The sequence below is a fragment of the Nesoenas mayeri genome (assembly GCF_963082525.1).
Source record: "Nesoenas mayeri genome assembly, chromosome: 5".
Lineage (NCBI taxonomy): Eukaryota > Metazoa > Chordata > Aves > Columbiformes > Columbidae > Nesoenas > Nesoenas mayeri.
The window spans coordinates 50,351,766-50,378,430 of record NC_137548.1 but is presented as its reverse complement, the minus strand read 5'-3'; the positions used below and the strand labels follow the sequence as shown (position 1 = coordinate 50,378,430).

The 26,665-nt window shown below is 48.4% G+C and overlaps 2 protein-coding genes across 2 annotated transcripts in view; both read left to right on the top strand.

The window, feature by feature from the left end:
* Positions 1–18,445, top strand: part of SLC25A22 (solute carrier family 25 member 22) — a gene marked incomplete at both ends in the record, with an annotated part of 28,325 nt that extends 9,880 nt beyond the window's left edge. The window contains 6 exons of the mRNA XM_080345743.1: positions 1,736–1,826; positions 13,471–13,589; positions 15,413–15,584; positions 16,399–16,553; positions 17,360–17,435; positions 18,292–18,445. Coding sequence (XP_080201869.1) covers positions 1,736–1,826; positions 13,471–13,589; positions 15,413–15,584; positions 16,399–16,553; positions 17,360–17,435; positions 18,292–18,445 — 767 coding nt within the window. The remainder of the gene's footprint in view (positions 1–1,735; positions 1,827–13,470; positions 13,590–15,412; positions 15,585–16,398; positions 16,554–17,359; positions 17,436–18,291) is intronic.
* Positions 18,446–23,025: 4,580 nt separating this feature from the next.
* IRF7 (interferon regulatory factor 7) lies at positions 23,026–26,605 on the top strand. Its single transcript, XM_080345451.1, has 10 exons — positions 23,026–23,136; positions 23,228–23,390; positions 23,532–23,691; positions 23,801–23,868; positions 24,057–24,096; positions 24,201–24,533; positions 24,690–24,800; positions 24,936–25,316; positions 25,413–25,531; positions 26,190–26,605. The coding sequence occupies exons 1-10, from the start codon at positions 23,114–23,116 to the stop codon at positions 26,334–26,336; spliced, it is 1,545 nt and encodes a 514-aa protein (XP_080201577.1). The 5' UTR covers positions 23,026–23,113; the 3' UTR covers positions 26,337–26,605.
* The last annotated feature ends 60 nt before the right edge of the window (positions 26,606–26,665 follow it).

Below are 26,665 nucleotides of genomic sequence, written 5' to 3'. Positions count from 1 at the left end.
AGAAGTTTGCAAAAACCCAAGAGTATGAGAAGGCTGCCCTTCTGCCTGGCTAGTTAATTTGACTTCTGTAAAAGATGATGGCATTTGTTGGATGTCATGGCCAGTGTGGAATGAATGCATTGGCTTAGTTTGCTGCTTGCAGTTCAGCATTACTCTGTATTTTCTGCAAAATCTGAACATGGCAGTTGGAATGGGGGGAAAACGTGTTGGGCTACCCAGCCCTGCCCAGCAAAGGCTGTCTGTTTTCTTGCTGTGATTTCCCACATAATGGACATGTGTCCTCTGAGCAGAGGATGTGGAGCCAAGGATTCCTGTGTCTTGGCCCTAGAAGTCCCAGTTATGACTTTGCTTCCTAATCTGAGGGAAGTCCCCCTAAACCTATGTCTTTCTGTGTCTAATTTAAGAATTCTTTAATAATTTTTGGAGGGATTGGAGTCCATCCTGAGGAACAGAAGATTGAGTTGCCTCTCTTTAGCTGTGTTGAGCCCTTACAGATCCCGTCAACTTGTGTTCAAACCTGAAAATTAACCCTGCCACATCTTCAGAGCGTAGCATGAGTGCAGGCTTTTATGTCTGCTTCTTTTTGGAAAATTGAGCTTTGGGACAAATTGTTTAATCTCTACAGCAAGCATAAATGCAAAAGGTATACCCTAGTGTTTGTGTTGTCCTTGCGAGCTGTTAGCAAGTCTCAAGTGAAGCTCCTCTGGAGGGCCTGGGCTCAGTAGGCTTCAGTGCAGGCAGAAAGAGCTTGCAGTCATCTGCTGGAGGACTTTCTGAGCTATAAGATTTAAAGGGAAGAGAATATTCTAGAGCATTAATGGTGCAAACCCAATATACTCAGAAGGGACTGGCCCTCCCCTCACTCCATTTCCCCCAGGACAGCTTGAAAGCTGCCTCCAGGCTGCTGTATTGCACTAATGCTGGTGCCGGTGGCCCACACCAGCCAGCTGGGCCACTCAGACCTTTCCCTGTGGCAGGCACAATACAAGGATTTGCTATTTGCTCCTGACAAAAGGGCAATCCAGCAGGTTGTGGGGCAGTCAAGGCTTGTTTACGCCCCAGGTCTCCTAGCAAGCCTTGCCACGGTGCTCAGAAGGGAATTTCTGCATCCTGCAGCTTGTGGTGGACAAAAAGACTCTTCAACGGTGGCTGTTCTGAGAGTGACATCCAGTGGCGATACACAAGTGTGGCCAATTAACTCCCAGGGTTGGCCTAGAGCTGGCTGAGTTCTGTGCAGATGAGCCAGTTGATTTCAGCCAGCCTCCGGGTCTTTGAAGGGGTTACTAGCAAGAAGGTGGGCAGGGGACTTTTGCTTCTCAGCATCACATAATATTTGCAAAGGAGTTGGGACTGGTTATTAATCCAACTTGTACTTCTATCTTGAGGGTGTGATCTGCATCCTTCTGGATTCATAGCGGTACATCCTTGGGTAAGAGAAGAGGATGTATGTATGCATGGTGGGAGGTAGTAGTGGAGCTAAAGAAATTGCAAAAAAACATTGCAAATGGTGTAGAAACACATCAGGGGATGTTTTAAAAATCCCAAGATGTTGGGACGAAGAAATCCTATTAATTTCCAGTTGTGTTTCATGTTTCTAAACCCCTTTTTTGCACTGGGAGCTCTTCTTCATCAGTCCTTGGTTTTGATCAGGAGTTATAACACATTCCTGAAAGATCCAGTTAACAGTTCCTTTATTCTTATTCTGCAATGTCCTTTTCCTCTTTTCCTTGTCCAGGGGCTGCAGTGAACCTGACTCTAGTGACACCAGAAAAGGCTATCAAACTGGCAGCCAATGACTTCTTCCGGCATCACCTCTCCAAAGATGGGTGAGTAGGGGGTGCAGACCTTTTGCATTCAACTTAAAAGACACCAGCTCTTGGGCTGAGTCTGGAGAGATGTCAGAGCAAAGGTGGAATGTGGTGCTGTAATGACTGAAATACAAGTTTACCTTGAACAGCTCAACAGTGATTACATTTGAGCTAATGATGTAATGTCTAAAATGAGAAGTAAAAAACACTCCACTGCATGACTGCTTTTTATTCAAGCTTCTAAAAATAGTCTGAGATCTAAGCCAAGATTAGCAGATCCAGAATTTGCAGGCAAAATATCTGAGAGGACCCAAATGCCACTGCTCACTGCTCAAACAACTGCTGAGAAGACCCTTGTTCTCAGCATCCTGTTGGATGCTGTTATGCTTTTTCTGGCTTGAACACATGGCAAATCAAGTTCTGTAGCCCCCAAACTTAGCATCCCTCTTGTACTTTTGTAGTTTGAAAAGTGTTTTAAACAGGTGGTGAATCTGAATTGACAAAAGACACTTGCAGTCTTGCCCAGCAGCTGCCCTGCAAATAAATGCTGAAGGAATAAAATTATCTGTTTAGCTGGCGAGTGGGGGTTGGTTCATATGAATTGAATGTAAGTAAAGATGCTAGCTGATCAGTTGAGAGGGGCTGGACCCTGAATATTTAATGCTGTTTTCACCAGCACTTGCAGTTCAGAGAACACTTGTGTCTCCCTTCAGACTGAGACCTTTCTCCAGAGACAGCCAGTGAAGGGCACTGTCCCCAGTCCTCAGTGACAGTAGTTAGAAAACAGGCTGCTTGTGATATGATCCTGATTTATACCCTCAGCAGTGGTGTGATGTGGTGAAGGCTCACTGAAAATGCAAAGATCTACCACGATTATTTGGTTTAACAACTTCCCATAAAGTACCACATCAGTCTCGGCTGCTGCAGATCAGCAGCTCAACAACTTCAGAGATTGTGGACTGAAACAGGTTGAGGATCTAGTTTTTTTTATGTATCTAATTTTTTTGTTCTGGAGTCTTTTAAAGTAGCAACTAACAAATGCTTGTGTGATTCATCGTCTCGCAGCTGTGATTTCCTGTCTCTTTAAATAGTGCTCAGACAGTAGGAGGTAATGATGTCTTCCTTGCTCCTTGCTTCTGCCAAGCAGTGGGTCTGATCCCCGCAGCAGACAACGCAGCAGGTCGTGGCGTACTGCAGTAGACAGGAGCACAGCTAGCTCTCTGCCACCACCTACAAAGTGAGGGCTTAGTAAGTCATACAGGGAAGACGAAGGGGTGCCAAGCTGCCGTGCCTTGTACTGTCACTGAGAGAGTGGCCCGTGGAAGAAATCAGACCAGCATTGCAACATATTTGTTGTTCTGTGAGAGTAATCACTGCTGTGATGTTTCAGCTGTTAAAACATGGTATACCTGTCAGTAAATGTCCTGCACCAGGATAAATGTGTGTATCTGCCTCTAACGGCTGAGGCAGGCTTTGATCAGGTATTTGGGTAGGTGGGATGCAGCTGTTTCCATGAGCTGCTGAGGTTGTCACCCAGACCTCTTCCAGCTTGACTTCTGGGTTCTGCCTGATCCACACATGATGTGGATGATATGCTGTGCTTGATTCAGAATAAAGGAGCTAGAGAGTTTTGCCAAAAGAAGACAGTCTGTTGTCCTAAAACATATGCATTGATTGGACTGACACTACAATGACCTGAAGCAGGAGTATGATATCACTCAGGTAGTGGGGAACCTTTGTCTTGACACAAAGCATTTTTAATTCCCTTAGAGAAAGCTTGGGCCACAGTTAGATGACGAGAGCTTGGCAGCATGTGGAATCAGTGTCACTTAACTCATTTGACCACCATGGGGTCCTGGATTAATGAAATCTGGTTAGCTCTGCTCATAAGCATAGCCAGCATCAATTAGAGAGGCAGAGCCTTAGTACTGCTGTGATAGATGGTTTAAATTGTTTCTGACTATAAAAGTCACTCCAAGATAGATGAGAAAGAAAGTGACTTGCAGATTGGCTGTGGCTGGTATAGGCTGTGAACCTGGGATCTAGCTGAAAGGTCTGGTGTGTGCTGTGACCTTGCCTAGTACATGGGGATCAGAGGGTGATGGAAAAGGCCATGATATTACCAGTGAGGATAAGGGCCCTTAGAAACTGCAGGGCAGCTGCTTATTGTGGGATACTTTTCCTTCATGCTAGGGAAATCTGAGGCCTGAGGATGGAATATGTAACCTGCCAGAGGGGTTGTACCTGGCTGTGCTGTAGTCATTGCATGGTACCTTGCCTTTGGCAGTTCACAGGATCTTTTCCCACATGCAGTACATGTGGCAAATAGGAGTGATGGTCAGGGGCCATTTCATTGACTCACAAAGCTGCGCGTCCCCCAAGGGTTTGCCTTGATCTTGCTCCCTCTTTCCAACCTGTTTGCAGTCTGCAGGTTTCTCACTTGAGATGCTTCTGTGCCCTCCTCCCCAGTTGTTTTTGTAAAACAGGATTAGCAGTGCTGGAGTCCATACACCGGTCCTACCCAGGGCAAAACAAGGTACATAACTGCTAGCAATTGCAAGGCTGGGCCACCTGTTTCACAACTCCAGTCAAAGCCTAGGTATGAACAAAAAAATAGCCCAGGGTTAGAAAGGTGAAGATTGAAGCTGCCTGGAATGTCAATGTGGTTTCATTTCTGGATATGTAGTTGCAACAGTCAAGGTGTTACATAGTGTAAAGCGCAGCTGAGGGAGTCAGGCTCAACATAAGCCTGGGGGTTAGTTTTTCATGGTGAGCCACCAAGATCTTCATTCAGCTCCACTAAGGTCCTTCTTTGCACAAGCCAGACTATCTGCTGTACATTCATAGTATGCTGTGTTCTTACACCAGCATCCCAAAGGTATCTCTGGTGCTGTTCTGCCTCAGAGCTGCAAAAGTCTTCCAGACCTGTTGGACATTTAATGCCTTTGTTGCTAAGCTTCTAGCAGTTGTCTTTCTTGAAATGTGTTGCATGAATTGGAGATCCTTCTGTGATAAAATGTGCATGTTCTATCAGTATTTGCTGATTAAAATATGCTCAGTGTGTTCTCCATGTGCAAGTGGGAGAAGCATGTGTAGACCAGCGAGGGTGTGGCAAATCTAGCATGACCCAAAATAGCCTAAAGTTGCACAACTTTTAGTGTGCATTTATTATTTTTTATCCTTTGAAAAACTTAGTGTTGACATGAACTTGCTTTTCAACTGTGTCATGGTTTAACCCCAGCCATCAGCTAGGATCGCGCAGCTGCTTGCTCACAGACCCTGCTCTGCCCATTGCTGCCAAGTGGGACTGGGGAGAGAATTGGAAAGGGAAAAGAAAAAAACTCATAGGTTGAGATAAAAACAGTTTAATAGGACAGCAAACAAAGAGAAAATGATAATAATAATTATAATAATAATAACAGAATATACAAAACAAATGTGCACAATTCATTTGCTCACTGCCTGTAACATCAATAGCCCATACGTTCCTGAGCAGCAGTATTTCCCTTCCAACCAACTCCAGTTTATATACCAAATATGACATCATATGGTATGAAACATCCTCTTGGCCAGCTTCAATCAACTGTCCTGGCTATGCTCCCTCTCAGTTTTTTGTGCACCTGGTAGATCATGGGAAGCCAACATTGTTCTGGTACTAAATCCAAAACACAGCTACTAGAAAGAAAATTTACTCTATCTTGGCCCAAACCTGGACAAACTGCTAGGAAAAAAAAAAAAAAGTGGCTGTGCTCTTGGATGTTGCTGGAGGAAGTGCATTGGGTCAGCAGGACCTCATGTGGGACCTCGTGCTCTTGTTGGTGCACCCATATCCTTGGGCCTGAAGTTGTCTGTTCCTGCAGCCTTCTCCACCCTGGGACTAGCTCAAGGGGGCACTCTGTCCCCCATGATGATTTCCCCGTCATTTTGGTGCAGGAAGGATGTGTGCTCACAGACTAGGGGACTTGATTTCTGCTTCTTTGCCTGTTTCTATTCTGATGTTGAGACTGTAATGAGGGCCTACTGCTACAACTTCTTGTTTCATGAGGAAACAAAACTGTGTTGGTCTTCCCAAGCTGTCCTGGGCATTCACCAATAAGGGGGGGCTTGGGTGAATTGCATGAGTGCTGGAAACCCCCTTAGTATGCTGTGGAGGAAAGGAGGAAAACAAAGACACTGAAAAACCTGAAGAGCACCCCATGTTCCTGATTGAGAAAGGCAATAAGAGTCAAATATTGTCCTGTGATGATTTTGACCTGAGGGCCTCTGTGTTTCCCAGGAGAAGAGTTGACCAACAGAAGAGTCTTCAGGCAGGTCCTTGTTCCTGTGACACTTTGTGCTGGCTGGACCACATGGCTGGGAAGGCAGGACAAAAGAAAGAGGGGAAAGTTCCAGCCTTCAGGCTGCTGCAAACTGATGAGATTTTCTTTTTCCTCTGGATTTCTGAAGCTGGATGTGTTGAGAGACCCGTAAGCTCACAGCTGCTGTTAAAATAGCAGCAGCTTCATTGTCCAGAGCAGATAATGTGAGAAGTTACTAGGGCTAAGTAAAGCACTTGGTTATGAAGGTAACCTAAATCAGTAGTACACTAGTGTGCATTTAAAGTACATTGTTGATTTTTGGATGCTCAGTGTGTGAAGTCTCTTTGATAGATGTGTTGCCTGCTTTTTATGTCCTCTTTGAGTGTGGATGTTAAACACTTATTAAAAAACAGTCCCTTTAAAGTGTCTTACAGGGTTTCATGTTTATCTCCAAAGTGCTGAGTGCCAGACAGACAGCTGTTGTGTTTGGCATATGTTTGCCAGGTTCCATTGTTTATTTTTCAGGTTCTTGGTTAAATACTCTGCCTTGGCTGTGGTAGAAGGTGTCTCATGGCTTCTTACAAAAGCGATTCCTTGCTCATAAAAACTCCGCAGTGTCCCTAGATGATTATCCGGCTGTTCTTCTCAAAGAGGTGTTATTCTTATACATGTTCTGTCCTCTTTAGTCTTGACCTTTGTTTTGTTTGCTGTTCTGGAGCAAAGACTGGCAATTTGCTGACTTAGAAGCTCAGATTACTGGGAAGACCAGCAAGATTGCATTAACTGTGTCCTTGCTGATGTCAGCAAATGTTCTTCCTTTTTGCTTCCTCCTTCCTTGTATTAGGTTGGTGGAAAAGTAATTGCAGTTTCAGACTGTGAATTTTAAATCATTATAACTAAGCTCAGACACATATTTATTAATTAAAATAGGAACCATTACAATCAACATATTTTTGCCAACAAGAAATAAGTTTGTTTATTCCTGTAGCATAAAAATCTGTGGTTTGGGATTTGACGAACTCTTAGAATTAATTTTCTTCATCCTGCTGGTTGTGGAAGCATTTTCCCTGCAAAAAGTTGTCGATATGCTTGAAGAAGTGGTAGTCAGTTGGCAAGAGGTCAGGTGAATATGGCAGATGAGGCAAAACTTTGTAGCCAAATTTGTTCAACTTTTGAAGCGTTGGTTGTGCAACATGTGGTTGGGTGGTGTTGTGGAGTAGAATTGACCCCTTTCTGTTGACCAATGCTGGTTGCAGGTGTTGCAGTTTTTGCTGTATCTCATCGATTTGCTGAGCAGACTTCTCAGATGTAACGGTTTTGCTGGGATTCAGAAAGCTGGAGTGGATCAGACCAGCAGCAGACCACCAAAACAGTGTCCATGACCTTTTTTCGGTGCAAATTTGGCTTTGGGAAGTGCTTTGGAGGTTCTTCTCGGTACAGCCACTGAGCTGGTCATTGCTGGTTGTCGTATACAATCCACTTTTCATCGCATGCCACAATCTGATTGAGAAATGGTTTGCTGTTGTTGCACAGAAGAGAAGACGACACTTCAAAATGACGATTTCTTTGATTTTTGGTCAGCTCCGGAGGGACCCACTTACTGAGCTTTTTCACCTTTCCAATTTGCTTCAACTGCCAAACGACCGTAGAATGGTTGATGTTGAGTTCTTTGGCAACTTCTTGTGTAGTTGTAAGAGGATCAGCTTTGATGATTGCTCTCAGTTGGTCACTGTGAACTTCTGATGGCTGCCACTACACTCCTCATCTTCAAGGCTCTGGTCTCCTTTGTGAAACTTGTTGAACCATCACTGACTGTATGTTCATCAGCAGTTCCTGGGCCAAACGCGTTGCTGATGTTGCAAGTTATCTCCGCTGCTTTACAAACTCTCATAAGAAAAACACTTGAGTTTGTTTTTTGCCTACCATTATTTCCAAAGTCTAAAGTAAATATAAAATAAACAGCAAGTAATCATTAGCAAAAAAAAATAAACTGTAAAAATTATGTGTAACATAACCATGTATATGGTTATATCTATCTAATATGAAACAGCAAATTTCAACAACGCAAAAACTGCAATTACTTTTGCACCAACCTAATAGCTTTGCTCAAAGAAGAGAAATAGCCAACTGAAATCCTGAGACAAGCAAGGCACTTATCTTTCTCTCCCATGCAGATGGGGAGACTGGAGCTTGTTCTCCATTGCCTTCTCAGCTGATGTGTCTCCCCAGGGCTCCTTCCGTCATCTACTCCTCTTTCAGACTCTCCTAAAATACTTGGACCATCTCATCTGTGGAATTTTTTTAAGTTGTTATTGCATGGCCTGGTTGATCCTTGAGCTGCAAAATGCTCATAAACAAGCTGTAAAGTGGTGCTCTGGATTTAGGAAGGAGGAATGCTACTGCTAGTCCTGGTGCTGAGCTGCTGTGTCACCTTGTGTCACCTGGTGTACTTTGGTCATTCACTTGACAGGAACCTTTGTGGGCCAAGGCATCCTCTCCTGTAGCTGTCTACTGGATGTCCACACACTTAATGCAGATAACCCTCATCCAGCCCACTGGTACTTGTAGGTCAATCCAGCCCTTCCGCTAGAGAAAGAGCCAGCTAAGAGTTGATAATCTCACTGTGCTCATGCAGAGGTAGCTGTTGGGAGGGGGTGCTTCTGTTTAGCACACAAAGGCTCAGGGAACTGCAGTGGGTTGAAGTTGTAGACATCAAAGTTCAGCTGGAAAGTAAATGCTCTTCCAGCCGTTAATCTAAAGGGAGCTAGAGATGGGCTGTTTCATAGAATCACAGAATGCGAGAGATTGGAAGGGACCTTGAAAGATCATCTAGTCCAATCCCCCTGCCGGAGCAGAAATACCTAGATGAGGCTACATAGGAACGTGTCCAGACGGGTTTTGAATGTCTCCAGAGTAGGAGACTCCACAACCTCCCTGGGCAGCCTGTTCCAGTGTTCTGTCACCCTTACTGAGAAGAAGTTTCTTCTCAAGTTTAAGTGGAACCTCTAATGTTCCAGCTTAAACCCATTACCCCTTTTCCTACCATTGTTTGTCACCGAGAAGAGCCTGGCTCCATCCTCGTGACACTCACCCTTTGTATATTTGTAAACATTAATAAGGTCACTCCTCAGTCTTCTCTTCTCCAAACTAAAGATACCCAGCTCCCTCAGCCTTTCCTCATAACGGAGATGCTCCACTCCCTTCATCATCTTTGTTGCCCTATGCTGGACTCTCTCCAGCAGTTCCCTGTCCTTCTTGAACTGAAGAGCCCAGAACTGGACACAATATTCAAGATGTGGTCTCACCAAGGCAGAGTAGAGGGGAAGGAGAACCTCTCTCGACCTACTAACCACCCCCTTTCTAATACACCCCAGGATGCCATTGGCCTTCCTGGCCACAAGGGCACAGTGCTGGCTCATGGTCATCCTGCTGTCCACCAGGACCCCCAGGTCCATCTCCCCTACACTGCTCTCTAATGGATCGTTCCCCAACTTATACTGGAACCTGGAGTTGTTCCTGCCCAGATGCAATACTCTACATTTGCCCTTGTTATATTTAATTAAATTTTTCCCCGCCCAGCTCTCCAGCCTGTCCAGGTCCCGCTGGATGGCAGCACAGCCTTCTGGAGTGTCAGCCACTCCTCCCAGCTTGGTGTCATCAGCAAACTTGCTGATAGTACACTCTAGTCCCTCATCCAAGTCATTGATTAATATATTGAACAGTACTGGCCCCAGCACCGACTCTCGAGGCACTCCACTAGATACTGGCCTCCAACCAGACTCTGCCCCATTGACCACGACTCTCTGGCTTCTTTCCTTCAGCCAGTTCGCAGTCCACCTCACTACCCGATCATCCAGACCACACTTCCTCAGTTTAACTATGAGAATGCTGTGCTGTTGCCCTGTCCATTGTTCACTTCCTCAGACATTTGTGTTGAAACAAAACACTTAGGATCTCATGCCAAGGCAAACCTGATGTAATATGTGCCCTCACAGAGTCACCATCCTCATGATTTAGTCAAAATGTGCAACACAGAGCTCCTGCAGCCAGAGGTAGATTGTACCGTATCTGCAGTAATGTCTGCCAGAGCAATGTTTAATCTACTTTGAGGTGGATCTGGCTTACGTGAGTGCTTTGTTTTGCTTGTCTGAGGCATTTTTGAGCTGGCACTAGAAGTGAGAGGGAGTTTGTAATGGGAACTTTCTTTCTTTTATATTTCCCAGCATCATAGCTCCTGCTTTTCTGAAGTGTGATTGCAGTTCTCTCTTGGAAGATCAGGGGTTGAGTTAAAGGGACTGACTGGCAGTTTGTGTGCATGTCCCTGTGTGGCTGTGGCATACAGCTTGCCCTCCCTTTGAAGGATGGCTTCTGTATATTGATCCCCTGATCCATATCGCAGACCCACTATTTAAATTGTTTGAAAGCAGCTGACTCTGGTTTGAAACTCTTGGGGAGCTTTCTACGATCTGTTGGGTTGACAGACTGAAGGCAGAAGTTATTTTATGTGTGAGGAAGGTGACAAGCAAGCTGGTGACAGTAGCTTCTTGGGTAGCAAATAGAAACGTGACTTTGTATGGATGTTTTCATAGTTCAAAGATTTCCCATCTTTGGAAATCTTGTCATTCTTATTCCAGAATGACTGGTTTTGGTCCCTGCCCAAGCACAGTCAATTCGTACATGGTTGAAATTTTTCAGAAACTTGGAAAAAATCCTATTCTGCTCCCATGTGACATCAAGATACCGATGCTTTCAGAGATTCTGATTTTGGACTGATGCATTGCTCTTGAAAAGCCCTCCATAAACCTCTAATTCCTGCTTTTTTATTTTCTTACTTTTCAGCTCTAGTTTTAAAGTTTAATTTTGATTGAGCATGAATCGTCTCCCCTTCCCATTTGACACTGTTCATTTGTCACTAATAAATTTCATGTCAGTTAAAAAAGTGGAACAACTGATTTCTGCCAGTACAGAATTTGAGGCTGTTGTGTATATGTTATATTTAACACCCTCTTGCTGTGATAAAAGATGGTTTCTGCTTTTATAGGACCAGATCCTTGCTGGTGTTGCAGCTTTTGAAGTTAGTTGAGATGTGCCAGTTTTTAAACCACTGAGGATAAGGCATGTGGTGCCTTAAATATTTAACCCCCTTTGTCATTTAGAGATGAACTGTTTTCAAACTCGTCTTACATGAAGACTAGTGAGATTTTGCAAAGGGAGTTTGACCCCTTTATGGCAAATTTTAAACCTGACAAAAGAGTTGCTTATCTTCGGCTATTTTTTATTGGACTCTCCCCAGTTCCCAGGATATGCAAAATACAAGCTAAAAGTTCTTGTTCTAGGTGCTTTTGATGTACCTGTTTGACATCTCTAAAATACAACCACACATATAAATCCTTTGCTGGGTCACACTGACGTAGCTCCATGGACTTCAAGCAAGCCAGACTGACTTTTGTTGTCTTGGATAATAGTCCACAGATAAACATGTAGGTCAAATCTTTCTGATCTTTTGAACTGGGTATCAAAGTGGTCGCCCCAAATAAAAGCTGGGAGATGTACTTCAGGGATGCTCCAGGGCTCTTGCTGAAGTGGGAAATGCTCTGCTGTGCCGTAGAGGGGCACTGGCAGCCAGCTCCTTTGGGTGATGAGCTTCCTTCCACGGCTGGGCTAGGAATTGTGCAGGCTTGCTGCTGACTGTATTGAGCTGTGCAGGGACTGGCACTGTGCATCAGGCTGCCCAGGACATGCAAGTGGGCCACCTCCAGGCCTCAGCGCTGGGCGGACCTCTGGATTTGCACACGCTGATACCTGCATGCCTCCAGGAAAGCTTGCTGTGCACACTTCAGTGCCCATGTGGGTAATTCCACAGGAGGGATTGTTTTTTGCAGCTTCTCATCTATGGAGGAATTTGGAAAAGGGAGACTGTAAAATGTTCCTCTGTTTAGCCTCATGGGAGAGCTCTATATTTAGTCACTGGTAATCTCTTTTGTGGCTCTGTGCCTCTAATCCCCTGCTCTCATATCCTCCCTGGAGAAGATGAGAGGTGGTGAAATCAGCACAGCTGACATGGTGGGCTGGCAGGATTACGGCACATCTCCCCTCCCTTTCCTGTAGGGCTGGCATTGAAATTTCTTCACTGGCCCACAGTGCCACAGCTGTGCTATGTGTGTGTGCATATAAAAACCCTGGTAAGGGAGCATGGGTTGGTTTTCCAAGGGAATGGGGTATATAATTGTGGGACTGCTTTTGCCATGGCCTGGGAACTTGCCTTGAATAGGTTAAGATGAGGTATTGCTGCAGGAGCAGGGATGAGGGGAGTAAAAATAATACTTGTATTTCAAACAGAAAAAAGAGGAGGCTGTTTCCCTCTAGATGTGTGATTTATAAATGCTTCTTTTCCCCATCCTTTTGGAAAATAGCAGATCAAAGGCACTTTTATTTTTAATCAAGTCAGTGTTTTCTGGTGCACAGGGTTGAAATATACTGCAGAGTGAAAACCCCTTGGTTTCTGAAAATAGAGGCTTTTCAAGCATTTGCATCCTAAGTTCCTCTTTTTAGTCTTAGCTGGGCTGTTTCATGGCTTTGGGATGGGGGGAGCTATGAAATCCTGCATTTCATTAGGCAAGAACATGTCACTGATAATTCCTGCTCTCTAGTGCAGAGGATGTACAAAGCTGCGTTGCTCTGGGGGTCCATCCCATCCCTTGTCCCTCAGGCAGGACCAGTTTAGTGCCAAAGCTACTTTTTAAGGTTTGGAAAGGCTGGTGAGGTGAAGAATCACCTAACCACAGGGAAGCTGCCTCCTTGACTCTCACATTTGCTGTTTATTTATTTTGCTTTTGTCAGAGAACTCCAAAGCAGCAACTCAAATGTTTTCCTCCCTTGATTTTTACTCTGTTGTCTCTCTTTTTTTGTTTGTGGGGACGTTGACAGTGTCTCAAGGACTAGGCTGGCAGAAGGAAAGCAGCTTATACCTCTTAATGCTCAGGTCCTCTGCTGCCCTCTGAAGCTATAGCCCCCTGACTGGGGGCAATGCCAGGCTGGAAGAGAGCTGCAGCTCTCTGTTTTGGGATGAATAGGGTTGTGTGTTCCTGGCTGGGGCTATTCTGGCTGGGCTTGCGGCTTTTTCTGAATATTCTGTTTCTGGGGCCAAAATGGGTCTTTCCCTCCAGATCAGGTGATGCTGGCACTGGTGCCAAGCCTCGGATATGCTAAACTGTCAAGCCTAGCAGGTTTTCCCCATCCCCTGAGCTGCCTCTCCTGTAACCCCCAAGGTCAGAGGTGTGCCCCATGTCCCCTTCACCTGGCTGTCCCGGAGTTACTTCAGGCCATCTCCTCTGACTGACTCTTTCCCTCTTTTCTTCGGGCAGGAAAAAGCTGACACTGCTGAGGGAGATGCTGGCAGGCTGCGGCGCAGGTACCTGCCAGGTCATTGTCACCACTCCCATGGAGATGCTCAAAATCCAGCTACAGGATGCGGGGCGAATTGGTATGTGGTTTTCTCTTCCCTGTGCAGGCAGAGGGGAAAGGGCTAGGTCTGGGCTATCAAGGCAGAGGGGGAAGGAATGAACAGAGAAAACCCTTTTTCTTCTCCCTGCTCTCCCAGGTCAGAGGTATCTCAGGATGTAGCAGAAGTTTCTCCTCTTCTTCCTAGCTCATTTTCCCCCACCCTCACCTGGCTTTTGTTCTGGTTTTGGATAGGATAGAATTTTTTTTTTTTTTCCTAATAATTTCTCTTTCCTTGATGTCCTGTTAAACTGTCTTTATCTCAACTTACGAGTTTTACTTTTTTTCCATCCTCATCCCACTGTGGGAGAGGGCGTGTTGAGTGAGTGGCTTCATGGTGCTTAGTTGCCAGGCGAGGTTAAACCACAACATGTTGCAGAGGCCCTTGCAGCTGCAAAAGGTGATGATTTTTTTTGCTCAAAGCAATAGGCTTGGCAAGTGAAATAGGAAATGCTGCTCGTGGACAGAGAGAGACAGGAAAGATGACTGCATGGTCAACTTGAGCATGATTAAAACTTGTTAGTTACTGCACACCCAAGAAGGAATTGGCATCCTTCAGTGCTCTTCTGTGGTGCTTCCTCCATCTCTGTGTTTTCTGATACCTATTCTCTCTCTTCTACCTGCCTGTAGCATCTCCCTAAAAGCTTCTCAAGGGGATATGTCCTTTCCAAATGACTTATCTCCCTTCTTACTCTCCCTTTTTTTGCCTCCTGATAAAAGCAGCAGTTGTCTTGGCTGAAACAGTAGATAAAATTCTCCCAGCCTGCTGGATTTGGAAGAGGTTTGGGGTCAGGCTTTTGGGACTGTGTGCAGGAGCTGGCAAGCAGAAGCAGGAGGGAGTGTGAGCCTTTTGTCTGAAACACTGTGGGGCATATCTGGTAAGAATGGACACCAGAGTCTGTCATGGAGGGAAAGAGCAGTTTCCTGTCACCTTAATCTCTTCCAGAGGTCAGCCCCAGGTATGGTCTCATTCCCCGGGAGCCGGCATGACACTGTTAGATACTATGTTTATGGCCCTTCGTGGAATGTGGACTGATTGGTTCTGTAATCTCTCCTTTGATGTGGCATTCCTGAATAATCACAGATTTACTTTTGCTTTCCTCTGTTTATTGTTTTTAATGCAGATTTTATCCTCTTTGTGCGTATTATTTTAAAATGTTTGAAGGAATTAAGCTATGGTTTGAGGGTTCAGAAGAGGTTTTTGCTGCTCTGAACAGCCTGTTCTCTGTGTGGCAAGAGACCTATGGTGTGCCGGTAGCAGCCAGAGGATTGCCTCCATCTTCTGGCCAAAGAGCAGAAATACATCAGTTTGGAAAGGTTGGGGGAAACCAGGTGGCATTTGTAAATGTGACTGAGGAACTCCCCAGTTTAATGATTGCTTTCAATGGAAAGAAACAAAGAACAGAACTGTTGAACCTCTTTCATATATGAATATCTTTAGCTTGTCCTACGGGCAGCTCAGGGATGGAGCTGGAAGCAGGCACGTCACCTGCCTGCTCACGGTAGCTCCTTCTCTCTGCACCGCAGGCTGCTCCTGCTTAGGTAAAACCACTCAGTAGGAGAGTTCAGCAGACAGTGTTGTGGTGTGGCAGCTGCCAGCTCTGAGACTGGGATAAGCTGGGTTGTCTCAGGCTGAGGGAGATGGACAGACTGGAAGCAACAGCTTGCAGGGCACCTGGCTGGCCTTAGTCTGTATGTTTCAATGCACCTGGAGATCTGCCTCTTCCTCCTTGTCCTGTGGCACCAGGCAGCAAGAGACTTTAGTTGAGCGTCCTGCAGACCAGTGCTCTCTCTGCTCCTCCCCAGCGGCACAGAAGAAGCTGATGGCAGCACAGACCCAGCTCTCCTCTTCCTCTGCGGCGGAGTCAGCGGAGCCAGTGGTGGAAACGCGCACCACAGCAACACAGATAACAAGGGAGCTGCTGAGGACCAAAGGCATCACAGGACTCTACAAGGGCCTGGGAGCCACGCTACTAAGGTAAGGTGGCATGGGCTTGAGTGCAGGGCACCAGTGTTCCAAATCTTGAATCTAAAGCACCAGCCATCCAGGAAATGGGTCTGCAAAGGTGGTGTTGGCTTTGGGGTGTGTGGGTTTGTTTTGGTTTGGTTTACATGCACAGGTTTTATGCATTGAAGAAGGGAAGGTCAGGGAAGCAAGGAAGGCTACGTTATTGTCACGGAAAGATTTAATTCTGCTTCTTTCTATGGAAGATTTTTGTCTCCCTAGTGATCCGTATTTTAATGCTGTAGAGAAGTCCTTGTGAGCTAGCAAAGCAAAACTGTCAGCCTGAGTCTCCAGAGTGTGAAAGGGGTTCTGGGCCATGGAGCACATTGGATGCAAGGACCAGTGCCTGCTCTGACACACTTTATCTGGGGTTTCAGAGAGTGACTCTCCTCTATCTTTAACAAAGGCAGAGCTAAAGCAATGCCCGGTGACATGTGGGGGCAAGACACAAACCTCTTGTAATTAACAAAAGTGGACAAAAGATTGACCTCTGAATGTGCTGGGGTCTTCAGTTTGCACGTTGAAAAATGAGGGGGAAGCCACTGACTCTGCAGGGCTGCATGCCCCCTGTGGACCCATTGTACTTTGTGCAGTCAGTTTTGCCCCTGCTGAGTTTCAGCTCATGTGTGCATTGCAATCACAGAACTGGAATATTTGCATTGCACCTGGGGCTGTGCTGCCACTGTGTAATGCTGGCAGCCATTGCTTTGCTCAGTTTGCTGGTGTCGCACTCTGGCTTGGCTCATCCTTGTTCTTCTTTCTTCCCCTTCATTCCTCCCCACTGCAGGGATGTCCCGTTCTCCATTGTTTACTTCCCGCTGTTTGCAAACCTGAACAAGCTGGGCCAGAAAGACCCTAATGTCAAGGCTCCATTCTATGTGTCCTTCCTCTCCGGATGTGTGGCTGGCAGTACGGCTGCGGTGGCTGTCAATCCTTGCGATGGTGAGTCCCGAGTAGCCTGTGCTGGTGGCCTGCTGCCAAGTGGCAGGAGTCAGAGGCCCACAAGTGGGCTAGGTGAGGAGGAGGGTGACAGTGGTGGCCTCTTCACAGCATGAGCACACAGTGGGAGAGCTCTGCTGTCTGAGCTGCTGCCAGTTTAGGTGATATTTCCTTCAGCTGACCTTTGGCCACAGCTTACACGGAGGTTTGCAGTACTCACTAGGTAAGTCAGGAGGAGGGCATAATTCATTTCAGTCATTCTTCACAGGAATGACTATGAATATTCCCCTGGAAAGGCACGTTACCATGTGGAGTGATATCTGGGCCTTTTATTGTGCTCCACAGCACCCACCTAAAATACCACCTTGGTTTCTCTGCTTTGAAAAACACCAGAAAGTAACTTCTCTCTCCCAAATATTGCACATGCTCCAAGGTGTGAAGAAGTATAAGACCAGCACTATGTATTTTAGATACTTGTTCCAGAAGGAGCTGAGTATTTGAAAATCAGTTTCTACTTTGCCGAAAGATATCTGAATTTGAAAGCGTTTAAAGCTTAAGTCAGCCTTGGAAATGGTGGTCACAGTGGGGGAAAGAGGTTGTTTTTTGGGTGGCTCTCTTTTTCTTTTATTATTTTTTAAAGGAATAGATTTGTTTTCCCATTTTGCTGATTAAATGTAAGAAAATTGTCTGTGTTCTTGGTGATCTTGTTTCGACTGTGTTTCAAAGACGTTACTCTCAAGGTGTTTTCTGCCTGCTGAAGAACATGCTACATTCCCAGTGCTCACCACTGTCTCTCTCTTTCTTCCCAGTGATCAAAACACGGCTGCAGTCCTTGCAGAGAGGAGTGAATGAGGACACCTACTCAGGAATCCTGGACTGCACCAAGTAAGGCTCCTTGTGAAGCAGGCACCACGTCAGATGTACGGCATCTACTGCTGTCCACTGCCAGCCAGTCAGTGCAGCTTCTAGACACAACCAGTAGCTTCTCTGTTGCAGGTTCTCTCCGAACCCGTGCTTTTATCTACCTGTCTATATGGATAGATACATAGATATATGACCAGATATATACTGTTCGTATATATAGCTATGTAAAAGAGAACAACTTCCTACTTTGAGCAAGATAAAGATAACATTTATATTTAGATGCTTCTGTCCAAACCGCAGCAGTCAAAACACTGAGATTTGATTTATGCAAAGGGAGGCAATGCTGTGGTTGTTTCTCCCAGGGCCCTGTTGCCTGAAAATCCTACAGCATTAAGTCTCATATTCCTCCCAGGACTGCTCTGAACAGCGACTGTGGGAGTGCTGTCAGAGATGGGCTGTCCCTACCTGCTCTCTCCTCTGACCCTTTGCTAAACTGTGGTCTAGCTGCATTTCAAAACACAAGCACTTTTGTATCGCTGTTGTGGCCAGAGTCTCTTGTCAACTGGATCTGCCCTATACTGAGGGTGGAGTTGGCCCCAACTTTCGAATGGGGGGACATCTTGATGCAAGCATGGTGTCATCTTAGCTGTACATCCAGATCCAGGCCAGACATAGCGATGGGGCATGTTCCTGCATGGCCATTCGCAGAGTACATGGGGGATGGTGGATGATCTGCTGTGGAGGCTGTGCCAGGTGACAGTGCTTGCCTGGATTTAGTCTCTGTAGTGAGGCAGAAAGCCAGGGCATGGCCAGAGGTTCTCCTGGCATGGTGGAGGGGTGGAATGGACACTTACCTGTCTGTGCCATTTCTCTCCAGGAAGATCTGGCAGAAGGAAGGGCCCATGGCCTTCCTGAAAGGGGCCTACTGCCGAGCCCTGGTCATCGCTCCTCTCTTCGGCATCGCTCAAGTCGTCTACTTCATTGGCATTGCAGAGTTCCTGCTGGACATGCTCCCCAAGCACCGGGCCTAGCCCTGGTGCACCTGTGTGCACGCTCCCACCCTCTGCAGCACTGAATTCATCCCTGTGTTTGTCATCTGTGTCAATAGATGTCAGAGCAACAGCACAAAGGGTTTGCATAGGGACTCCATGGGGATGTGATCTACAGACAAGCAAATGCAGAGAGGGAGAGAGTCCCTTTTCTGTCTCAGTCTGGAACCTGTCCCCTCCTACTCCTTCCATGGATGACACCTGATTTTGCCCTTTTTTTCTTTTTTCTTTTCCTTGGGGGGGGTGGGTTTTTTTTGTTTGTTTGGTTTTGGTTTGTTTTTAGATTGTCATTCTTAGGGACTGGTAAGCACAGACTGGGCTTGCAGACCCAGAAGTCTCCTCCCACCCCTGGGGAAGAAGGAGGATGGGAAGGAAATAACCTGAATCCTCATCCACTGCAGTCTCCCTCTTTCTTCCTGGAGTTGCTAGCTGTCTGAGGAGGAGATGGAGGGGAAGCTGTGTCCTCTCAGCCCCTCCTTGGTTCTGCTGGCCTCAGGTTGAGAGCAGGCACTGTGTAAAGGGGCCTCATGTCATCGCTGCTGGAGACATAACAGAGGGGATGCTGGATCTGGCAAGTTCCTTGGCGTGGAAACCTTCACCCCTCCCTTCTCACTTTCTCAAAAATGAGTTGGGCTTAAATGGACAACTTGGAGATCAGAGGAAGGGAAAGGAGATCGTTACTATTGATTTTGTAATTAAAGCAAAGGGATGTCACTTCTAACCAGGTGTCACAGGCACATGCAGGTGAGGTGCAGAGACAAGATGTCTGCTCTATAGGGAACATGTCTGTGGGATCACATGGATGTCCAAAAGCGCTTCACTGCTTGGTGACAGGCAGGAGAAGGAGAGGAACTTGGGATCAAGTTATTTTTGTTCAGGGTTTGGTTGGTTGGTTTTGTGTTATTGTTTGATGGTGGGGTTTTTTTTGTGTGTTTTTATTTTGTGGTTTTGTTTGTTTGTTGGGTTTTTTTAAAAATACAGAGGTTGTGGGAAGGGAAAACCAATCAACAAAAACCCACTTACATTCCTTCAGCCTGCCCACCACTGGGATGATAAAGCGGTGCTTGCAGGTGTAGTTTAGCCAATATTTTTTTTTTCTCTTTTTTTTTTTCCCTCTCTAGCCTGGCCCGAGGTGCATGAAAGGAGGTGCCTGCTCCACTTCTGCAGTGCCCAACCTCAGGGAGCCACGCTAGAAATACTACCCCTGTGTGCTTGCCTTGCAAGGTGAAAACACAATGTCGAGTTGTGCTTAGATGTTTGACTTTTTGACTTGGGTGTGTTTGTGAGCCAGCCGGTGTTTAAGAGGCAAAGAGTTCCCGCCCCGTGTGAGGACGTGTTTCCATGTACATGGTTACGAGGTAGAGTCCTCTGGAGCACAAAACCTCATCATTCCGCTCTCCTCTGGGGTGGTGATCATTGTTGGGTAGCAGGGGGCAAATTCACACCTACGACCCACTGTCAAAGGGACACTGCCCCAGCTAACATCGCTTGTCAGAGGACTTCCTTGTTCAGTACTCTCTTGGGCTGTGTAATTAATTCTAGTTTAAGTGATCTGAAGTGTGAGATCTGGCAACCCAGCACGATCTTCTTCATTATTTATTCCATTTGGTGCAATCCACCCAACTTTGGTGTTTAAATTAAACTGGTCAAATTCACTTTTCATTCCTTCTTTTTGCTTTGTTCTCCAGGTGCTTCCTTGCTGTTTGTGTTTCAAAAGTATATTTAAATTAATTTTTAAAATTTTCCCTGTTTTTAATGTTTAAAAGAGAACCACCTCTGTTGTAATGTTCTTGGGTTAGGTTTTTGCAAAACCTGTATGTTGAGGACCTTCTTCTCTGATGCATCCTTTTTCTCTTCAAAAACATTGTTCTGTGGTTGGTTTGTTACTTGTTATTTGCATATGTGAATAATTTTCTTTATTTTTCTTTTTTTCTTAATGACTTCTCTGTGAATCTGGGAAGGAATACGTGCAAAGATGATGATAGATGTCTGTGCTGTGCGTAGTGCTGTGATGCTGCTCTTGGTCTGGATTTCCCTTGGGTGGATTAAAACAGACTTTTTTTTTTAAGGTGCCCCATTCCTTGCTGCTTTGTGATGTACAAGGAGGGTCTCCAAAACCAACCTTGCCAATAAAAGTAGTGGGGTTTCTGCTTGCCCTTCTGCCTGCAGGAATTGCCCCCTGAAACTGGGTAGCTTGCAGATGCAGGTTGGTAGCGTGGGGTTGCATCTGGAGAAGAATTTGGTGCAGTCAATGGCTCTCCTTGTCTTTTTGGATGCTTTTAAAAACTTCTTTGTAAAACTGACTTTTCCTCCTGAAGTCTCCAGCTCTTCTTCCACCATGTTGGAGCTGGTGGCATGAATGGGGCTGCTTTTTGGCTGCTTGGACATGTCCCTGAGTCAAGAAGATGGGAGGAGGTAGGAGGGGATAGTGACCATGGCCCTGCAGGACCGCCCCCCAAACAGGCAGGATGCTGCTGGCCAAAAAAAAAGTAAGAGTTTGAAACAGAATTCCTATAAATTAATCACTGATCGACAGAAATACGGATTGCAGTATTGAGGAATAAAAGTAAATAAATACACTTAGAGAAACACACTTCTGCTCCCCTCCCTGTGGGTGACACTAGTCTCAGGAGCAGGGGACAAGAGCCAGCATGGGGTCAGCTCCTTGTGCATCCTACCTCGTCCCTCTGCCATAGAGTCCTCCCCCATCCCAGGCCCTTTTCAGTCATACCTTGTCCCATGTAGCCCTGTCCCTCCTGTCCTCACTGTGGCTCTCGTGGCTCCAGTTTGTTTGGGTTTTGTGGTGTTTACTGACCTTAAATACAATTTTTTTTTGGTGGAAGTGATGTACACCCCTTTCACAGGTTCAGGTGGGTGTGTTGGTTTTGGCTGGTTCAGTTTCCTGGAAGGCAATGAGAAAATTTCCTAAAAGCCTGGGGAAAGTTCCTACAAAGCAAAAGGGAAGATTAATGGAAACCAATAGGGGGATTTCCAGAAAGCAAAGTGAAACCATCCTAGAAAGTTACAGTAAAATATCCTGGAAAATGAAGGGAAAATTTATTGCAAGACAGTGTAGGAATTTCCTTGAGAGCACTTGGGGGGAATTCCTCAAAAGCAAAGGGGGAAATATTCAAATGGGGTCAAGAAAGAGCGATGAGGGGCAGCACTTGGGCTACATGACCTGCCTGATGTAATGGTTATTCACTAATTTTGTTCTAATTTAATGCAAAACTCCACATAACCCGCCCCACAATGGTCCAGGGCATGGGGTGACCATTTTCTATCACGGGCAGCTGTGTCTGGACCCAGGTTACTGGAAACCAGCTGTAGCCCTGGCTGCGAGCTGCTTCCCCTTTCTGGGGTGAGGGGATGTGCTGCCGCTGGGCAGTGGCCACGGGACCCTGCTCCCGCCTCTCTCTCCCCTTTCTTTGGGGCCGTGGCATGGCTGGTGGCAACCCCCACAGGGTTCATCCCTGTGCAAGGGTGGTGCTGGCCCTGAAACACACATTCGGGGCCAGTGCACAACCCCAGCATTGATTTTCCTTCTTTTTTTTCCTCCTTTTTTTTGCATAAAACCATGATGCTGCCACACTGGGCAGCAGCACCAGCCAGAGGTGCTTGGGATGCCCATTAACATCCCCAGGAGCCCCCAGGTCCTGCCAAGGCAGGTGCAAGGCACAGAAACCATGTGCAGTGGCTCCCAGCCCCTCTCCTGCTGCGGTCCAGGACAGCTAGGTGCTCTGCTGCCCGCCTTTGCAGGTGTTCAACCAGGTGCAGTGCCAGGCAGCAGGGCCAGGCCCACGGGAGTGCTTGGCTTTACGGGAAAAGGGTGCGCTGGGAAACTGTTTCTCGGATGCAGGAAGCACAGCCAGCGCCTGCTGCCCTCCTGGATTTTGCTAGTATTTTTAACTTTGTTTATGCAAACCTTTGGTGTGGAAACTAAGGCAGCCTGAAAGAAGAAGAATTAAAATAAATTGAAATAAATAAATAAATAGAAAAGGCACGGGAGTTTCCAGCTCCAAGGCTAAGACCTGTGTGCCTGCGCTGTTCTGTGGGTGCTGCCTGGAAAACGCCAGTGGCGGTGGGTGCAGCTGCTTTTGGGCCAAGGCCAAGTGTTTCAGAGTGTCCCTACACCTGCCTGCCCTTTGCTTGTTGCAAACCTGCATTGTTTAATTTCAGGGTGCAGCCATCCTGCACCAGCACTTTTGGGGCCACAACAGCCCGTGGGGAGCAACCCGAGTGTGGGGTCATGGGCGATTTGGCCAGAGGCTGATCCTGCCCGTTGCCCACCAAGGTCTGTGTCCCTCGCCAGTGCAGGGCCAGGTTTACATCTGCACTGTTTTTACTTACTATGAGTAGGGGGAGGGGGCTGCGCGGGGCTCCGCAGTCAGCATCCCCGAGGGGTGGCTCAGGCTACGGCCAGAGCACCCACTCGGGCACGCCAGTGGGACTGGGCGGGGACCGCTGCGTGCGATCCCCCGCGGCGCGGGTGGCCGCCGGTAACACTTTCACTTTCGGAAGGGTCACGTGATTTCCAGGAAACTGGGCGCGAGTGGAGGGGGCGGATAAAAGGGCCGGGCGGGAGGCGGCGCGCCCCGAGCCGATCACCCACCCACCCGAGACCTGCAGGGCTGGGGACGCCGCGGCACCATGGCAGCGCCGCAGAGCGAAGGGTAAGCGGCACTCCGGCATGCCCCGGCCATTCCCGGGTCTCCGTGCAGTGTGGCCTCGGCTTGCCCCCCGCTGACGGCCCCGCGCCCGCAGGGAGGCCCAGAAGCTGCGGTTCGGACCCTGGCTGGTGAACGCCGTCAGCAGCGGGAGGTACCAGGGACTGCGCTGGATCGATCCGGCCCGCAAGGCCTTCCGTATCCCCTGGAAGCACAATGCCAGGAAAGATGTCACCAGCAGCGACCTGGAGGTCTTCAAGGTGGGTGGGATGGGGGAACTGGGGAGGGTGGGGATACCAGGCAACCCTGAAACCTCCGTGTTCATGGAGCCAGGGTCTCCATGTTCACCACTGCCCGCCCCCCCCCTTCCCCGACACACACACCCACACACACCCCTTCAGGCCTGGGCACAGGCGAGTGGTCGGTATGAGGACCCGGAAGACCCAGCCAAGTGGAAGACCAACTTCCGCTGTGCCCTGACAAGCACCCGCATGTTTGTGCTGCTGGAGGACCACTCCAAGTGTGGTGATGACCCACACAAGGTCTATGCCATCGCCCCAGGTAAGCCTGGCCCCATGGGGAATGGTGTTGGGGGTGGTGTGGGTGATCCCAGGGCACCGAGATTCCCCCACTCACACCGCTCACCCCGCTCACATGGCTCTCCTTCCAGGCACCCACTGTCCAAGGGAGGAGGGAGATTTTGGCAGCCCTGACCCTGTGGTGGAACAGCAGGTGCAGGTAAGGATTGGGCACAGCAGAATAGGGGAGTCCCCACTTGCACTGCTCAGGCAATGCAATCATCCCCTATGTCCTTGGGGTGCACCCAAGCTGGACCTCCGCACCTGGCTGAAACACAGGGCAAGTGGAGGTTAGGTGTCTCTCATCCACAGTGGTAAGTCTCCCCCTCATCCTGCTTCCCTTCACAGCTCAACCCCCAAGACATGGCTCCAGAAATTGCCCCCCCAGGTAAATACTTGTCCCCCAATGGTTTTGGAAGAGGTACCCCAGTAGGCTCAGGCAGGGCTGCTTTTGAGGTTGTGAGACCTCCTACCTGCTGTGCCCCTTCTCAGGCGGCACTGACCCAACACAGCCCTCGATGATGGAGGACCTGGAGTGGGTGCTGAAACAGTGCGCCATCTCTTCCCACAACCTGGGCCCTCTGAACCCATCTTGGATACCTTCAGGTGAGACTGACAGTATGGGTGGGAGACCCCAGTCTTTTCCCACCAGTGATTTCTCTGCAGAGGAAGCCCGGCACCGGGACACCCTGCTCCAGCCTCACCCAGAGCCCAGCCAAAACAACTGCGTTGCCCCACCAACATTTCAGCAATGGGTGCCCATGGCAGAGCAGCCTTTCTTGGCCACCTACAGCCTCCCAGGCTCCATGTTGCTGGGTGAGCAAGGTGAGTGCTGTGGGGCAGGATCCAGCCCCAGGTGTGCGAGTGCCGTAACGGAGTGGAAAGAGTCTGGGGTGCTGCCACGTGCACCCCATGCCAAAGCAACGCCCCACTGCACCCCCCCCGAATCACAATGCTGATGCTGCCTGTCTCCTGCCACAGGGGCCATGCCACCACCATGTCACGTGCCAGAGGTCACGGTCCCTGTGCCATCCCCAGGGGAGGTGATGCTCTTCCCCCCCACTGCACTGCCACCACTGGAGGATAACTCAGGTGAGTGTTATTAGTAATAGCTATAAATTATAATTACTATATATAATTGTTAATAGTTACTAATGCTTGGGGGGGGGTGGGAAGGGGGAGCATTTGGGTTTGGGGAATGCAGCTGCTGATCACTACCTGGCACAGGTGGTATCATCCCCAACCTCGATGTCAGCATCTACTACCGGGGAAGGCTCTTCCACCAGGAGGAGGTCGTGAACAGCCGGTGCCTGCTGGTGTACCAGCCCTTTGACCCAGCGGTGGCTGGGTGCCCCGGGCACCTGGTGCACTTTCCCAGCCCCGCCGAGCTGGCTGATGGCCGGCAGCGGCATTACACTGAGGAGCTGCTGGATGGCGTGGGACTGCAGCTGGAGCAACGTGCTTGTAAGCTCTTTGCCACCCGCCTGAAGAAGTGCAAGGTCTTCTGGGCGCTGTCCCGGCAGCTCGAGGGCACCGAGGAACCCTCACCCAACCTGCTCTGCCGGGACCAGGAAACCCCCATCTTTGATTTCAATACGTTTTGCACAGGTAGGCAAGGGCGTGGGGGAGGACAGGGGGAGTCCCTCACAAGCATCTGAAGTCTCCCAGGCTCACCCCAAAACTGAGCCCTGTCTCCCCTTGCAGAGCTGAGGGACTTCCGCAACAGACAAAGGAAGCGGTCCCCTGACTTCACCATCTACCTCTGCTTTGGGCAGTCCTTCTGTAATGCCAAGCCCAAGGAGTCCAAGCTCATCTTGGTCAAGGTGCAGGAATCAACACTCACCACTGCTGCCCAAGGAGGGGCAGACTTTAGGGGGCCAGGGGAGATAAGGATCTGAGTACTCAAGGTGGGGTGGGGGAGTGGTCCGTCAGGGTCTGAGAGAGATAGGGGGCCTGGGTACATCAGGAGGGGTGGATCCTTGCGGGCCAGGGGAAGATGTGTGTCTGGTAGCCCAAGGAGGGGAACCCTGTGTGTCCAGGGACATGGGGATCTGGATACCCAAGGAGGGGATACTTTGGGGTCTGGAAGAAATGAAAGAACTGAGAGACAGGGGAGATGGCAGGGGCTGGGTGCCAAAGGAGCAGGACCCTGAGTGGCTTGGGGATGTGGGAGGGGCTGGGTGCCAAGAGAGGGGAACTCTTGGGGAGTAAGGGAATAGGGAGGGGCAGGTGCCTGGGGAGGAGACCCTTGGGGGACAGGAGTCCAGGAAGGGCCAGCTTAGGCAGGGAGCAGGTGCCTGGGTGAGGAGACAGAGTGGGGTGAGAGGCAGCTGCCCAGGGATGGGGACCCTCAGGGGCTGGGAGAGGTACAGGGTGCCATACACACTTCCTTCGCTCCAGGAGGATGGGGCTGTGCAGGCATTGCAGTCACATCAAGCAGCTGTCCCTAACCCTGCTGTCCCCTGTGGTTTGCTGCCACAGCTGGTGCCCAAGTTCTGCGAGTACTGGTGTGAGCAGGTGCTGCGGGAGGGAGCCTCATCCCTTGACAGTGGCACCATCAGCCTGCAGCTCTCTGACTCCTTCAGCCTCTTCGAGCTCATCGAGCAGTACAACATGCAGATGGACTGAGCCCCCCACCCCCCCCGCTCCCTGTGGCTGCACCAGCTTGCAGGGAACCACTGGGCACTGGGGGCTGTGCAAACTGGCATCCCCCCAGCAACACTGTTGTGGGATGCTGATAGTGGAGACCTTTCCTTCCTGGCTCCCTGCACCTCCACCTTCTGGTCCAGGAGCTCACACATTGCTTTTTCTCTCCATCAGCTGCTAAGGTGGGTTTGGGAATGCAGTCATTCTACAGATTTATTTTCTTAAGTTTTCTAAGTTTAAATATATATATATGTATAGAAAGGTGCTTCCTGCTTGCTGATGTTGCCTGGACATCTGCTCCCACGTCCAAG

Excerpts from the sequence above, each read along its gene's own strand:
- IRF7 (XM_080345451.1), top strand. The coding sequence starts at position 23,114 with ATGGCAGCGCCGCAGAGCGAAGG. Across the intron at positions 24,097-24,200 it reads TCCAGAAATTGCCCCCCCAG|GCGGCACTGACCCAACACAG; the intron begins GTAAATACTTGT and ends GCCCCTTCTCAG. Across the intron at positions 24,534-24,689 it reads CATGTTGCTGGGTGAGCAAG|GGGCCATGCCACCACCATGT; the intron begins GTGAGTGCTGTG and ends CTCCTGCCACAG.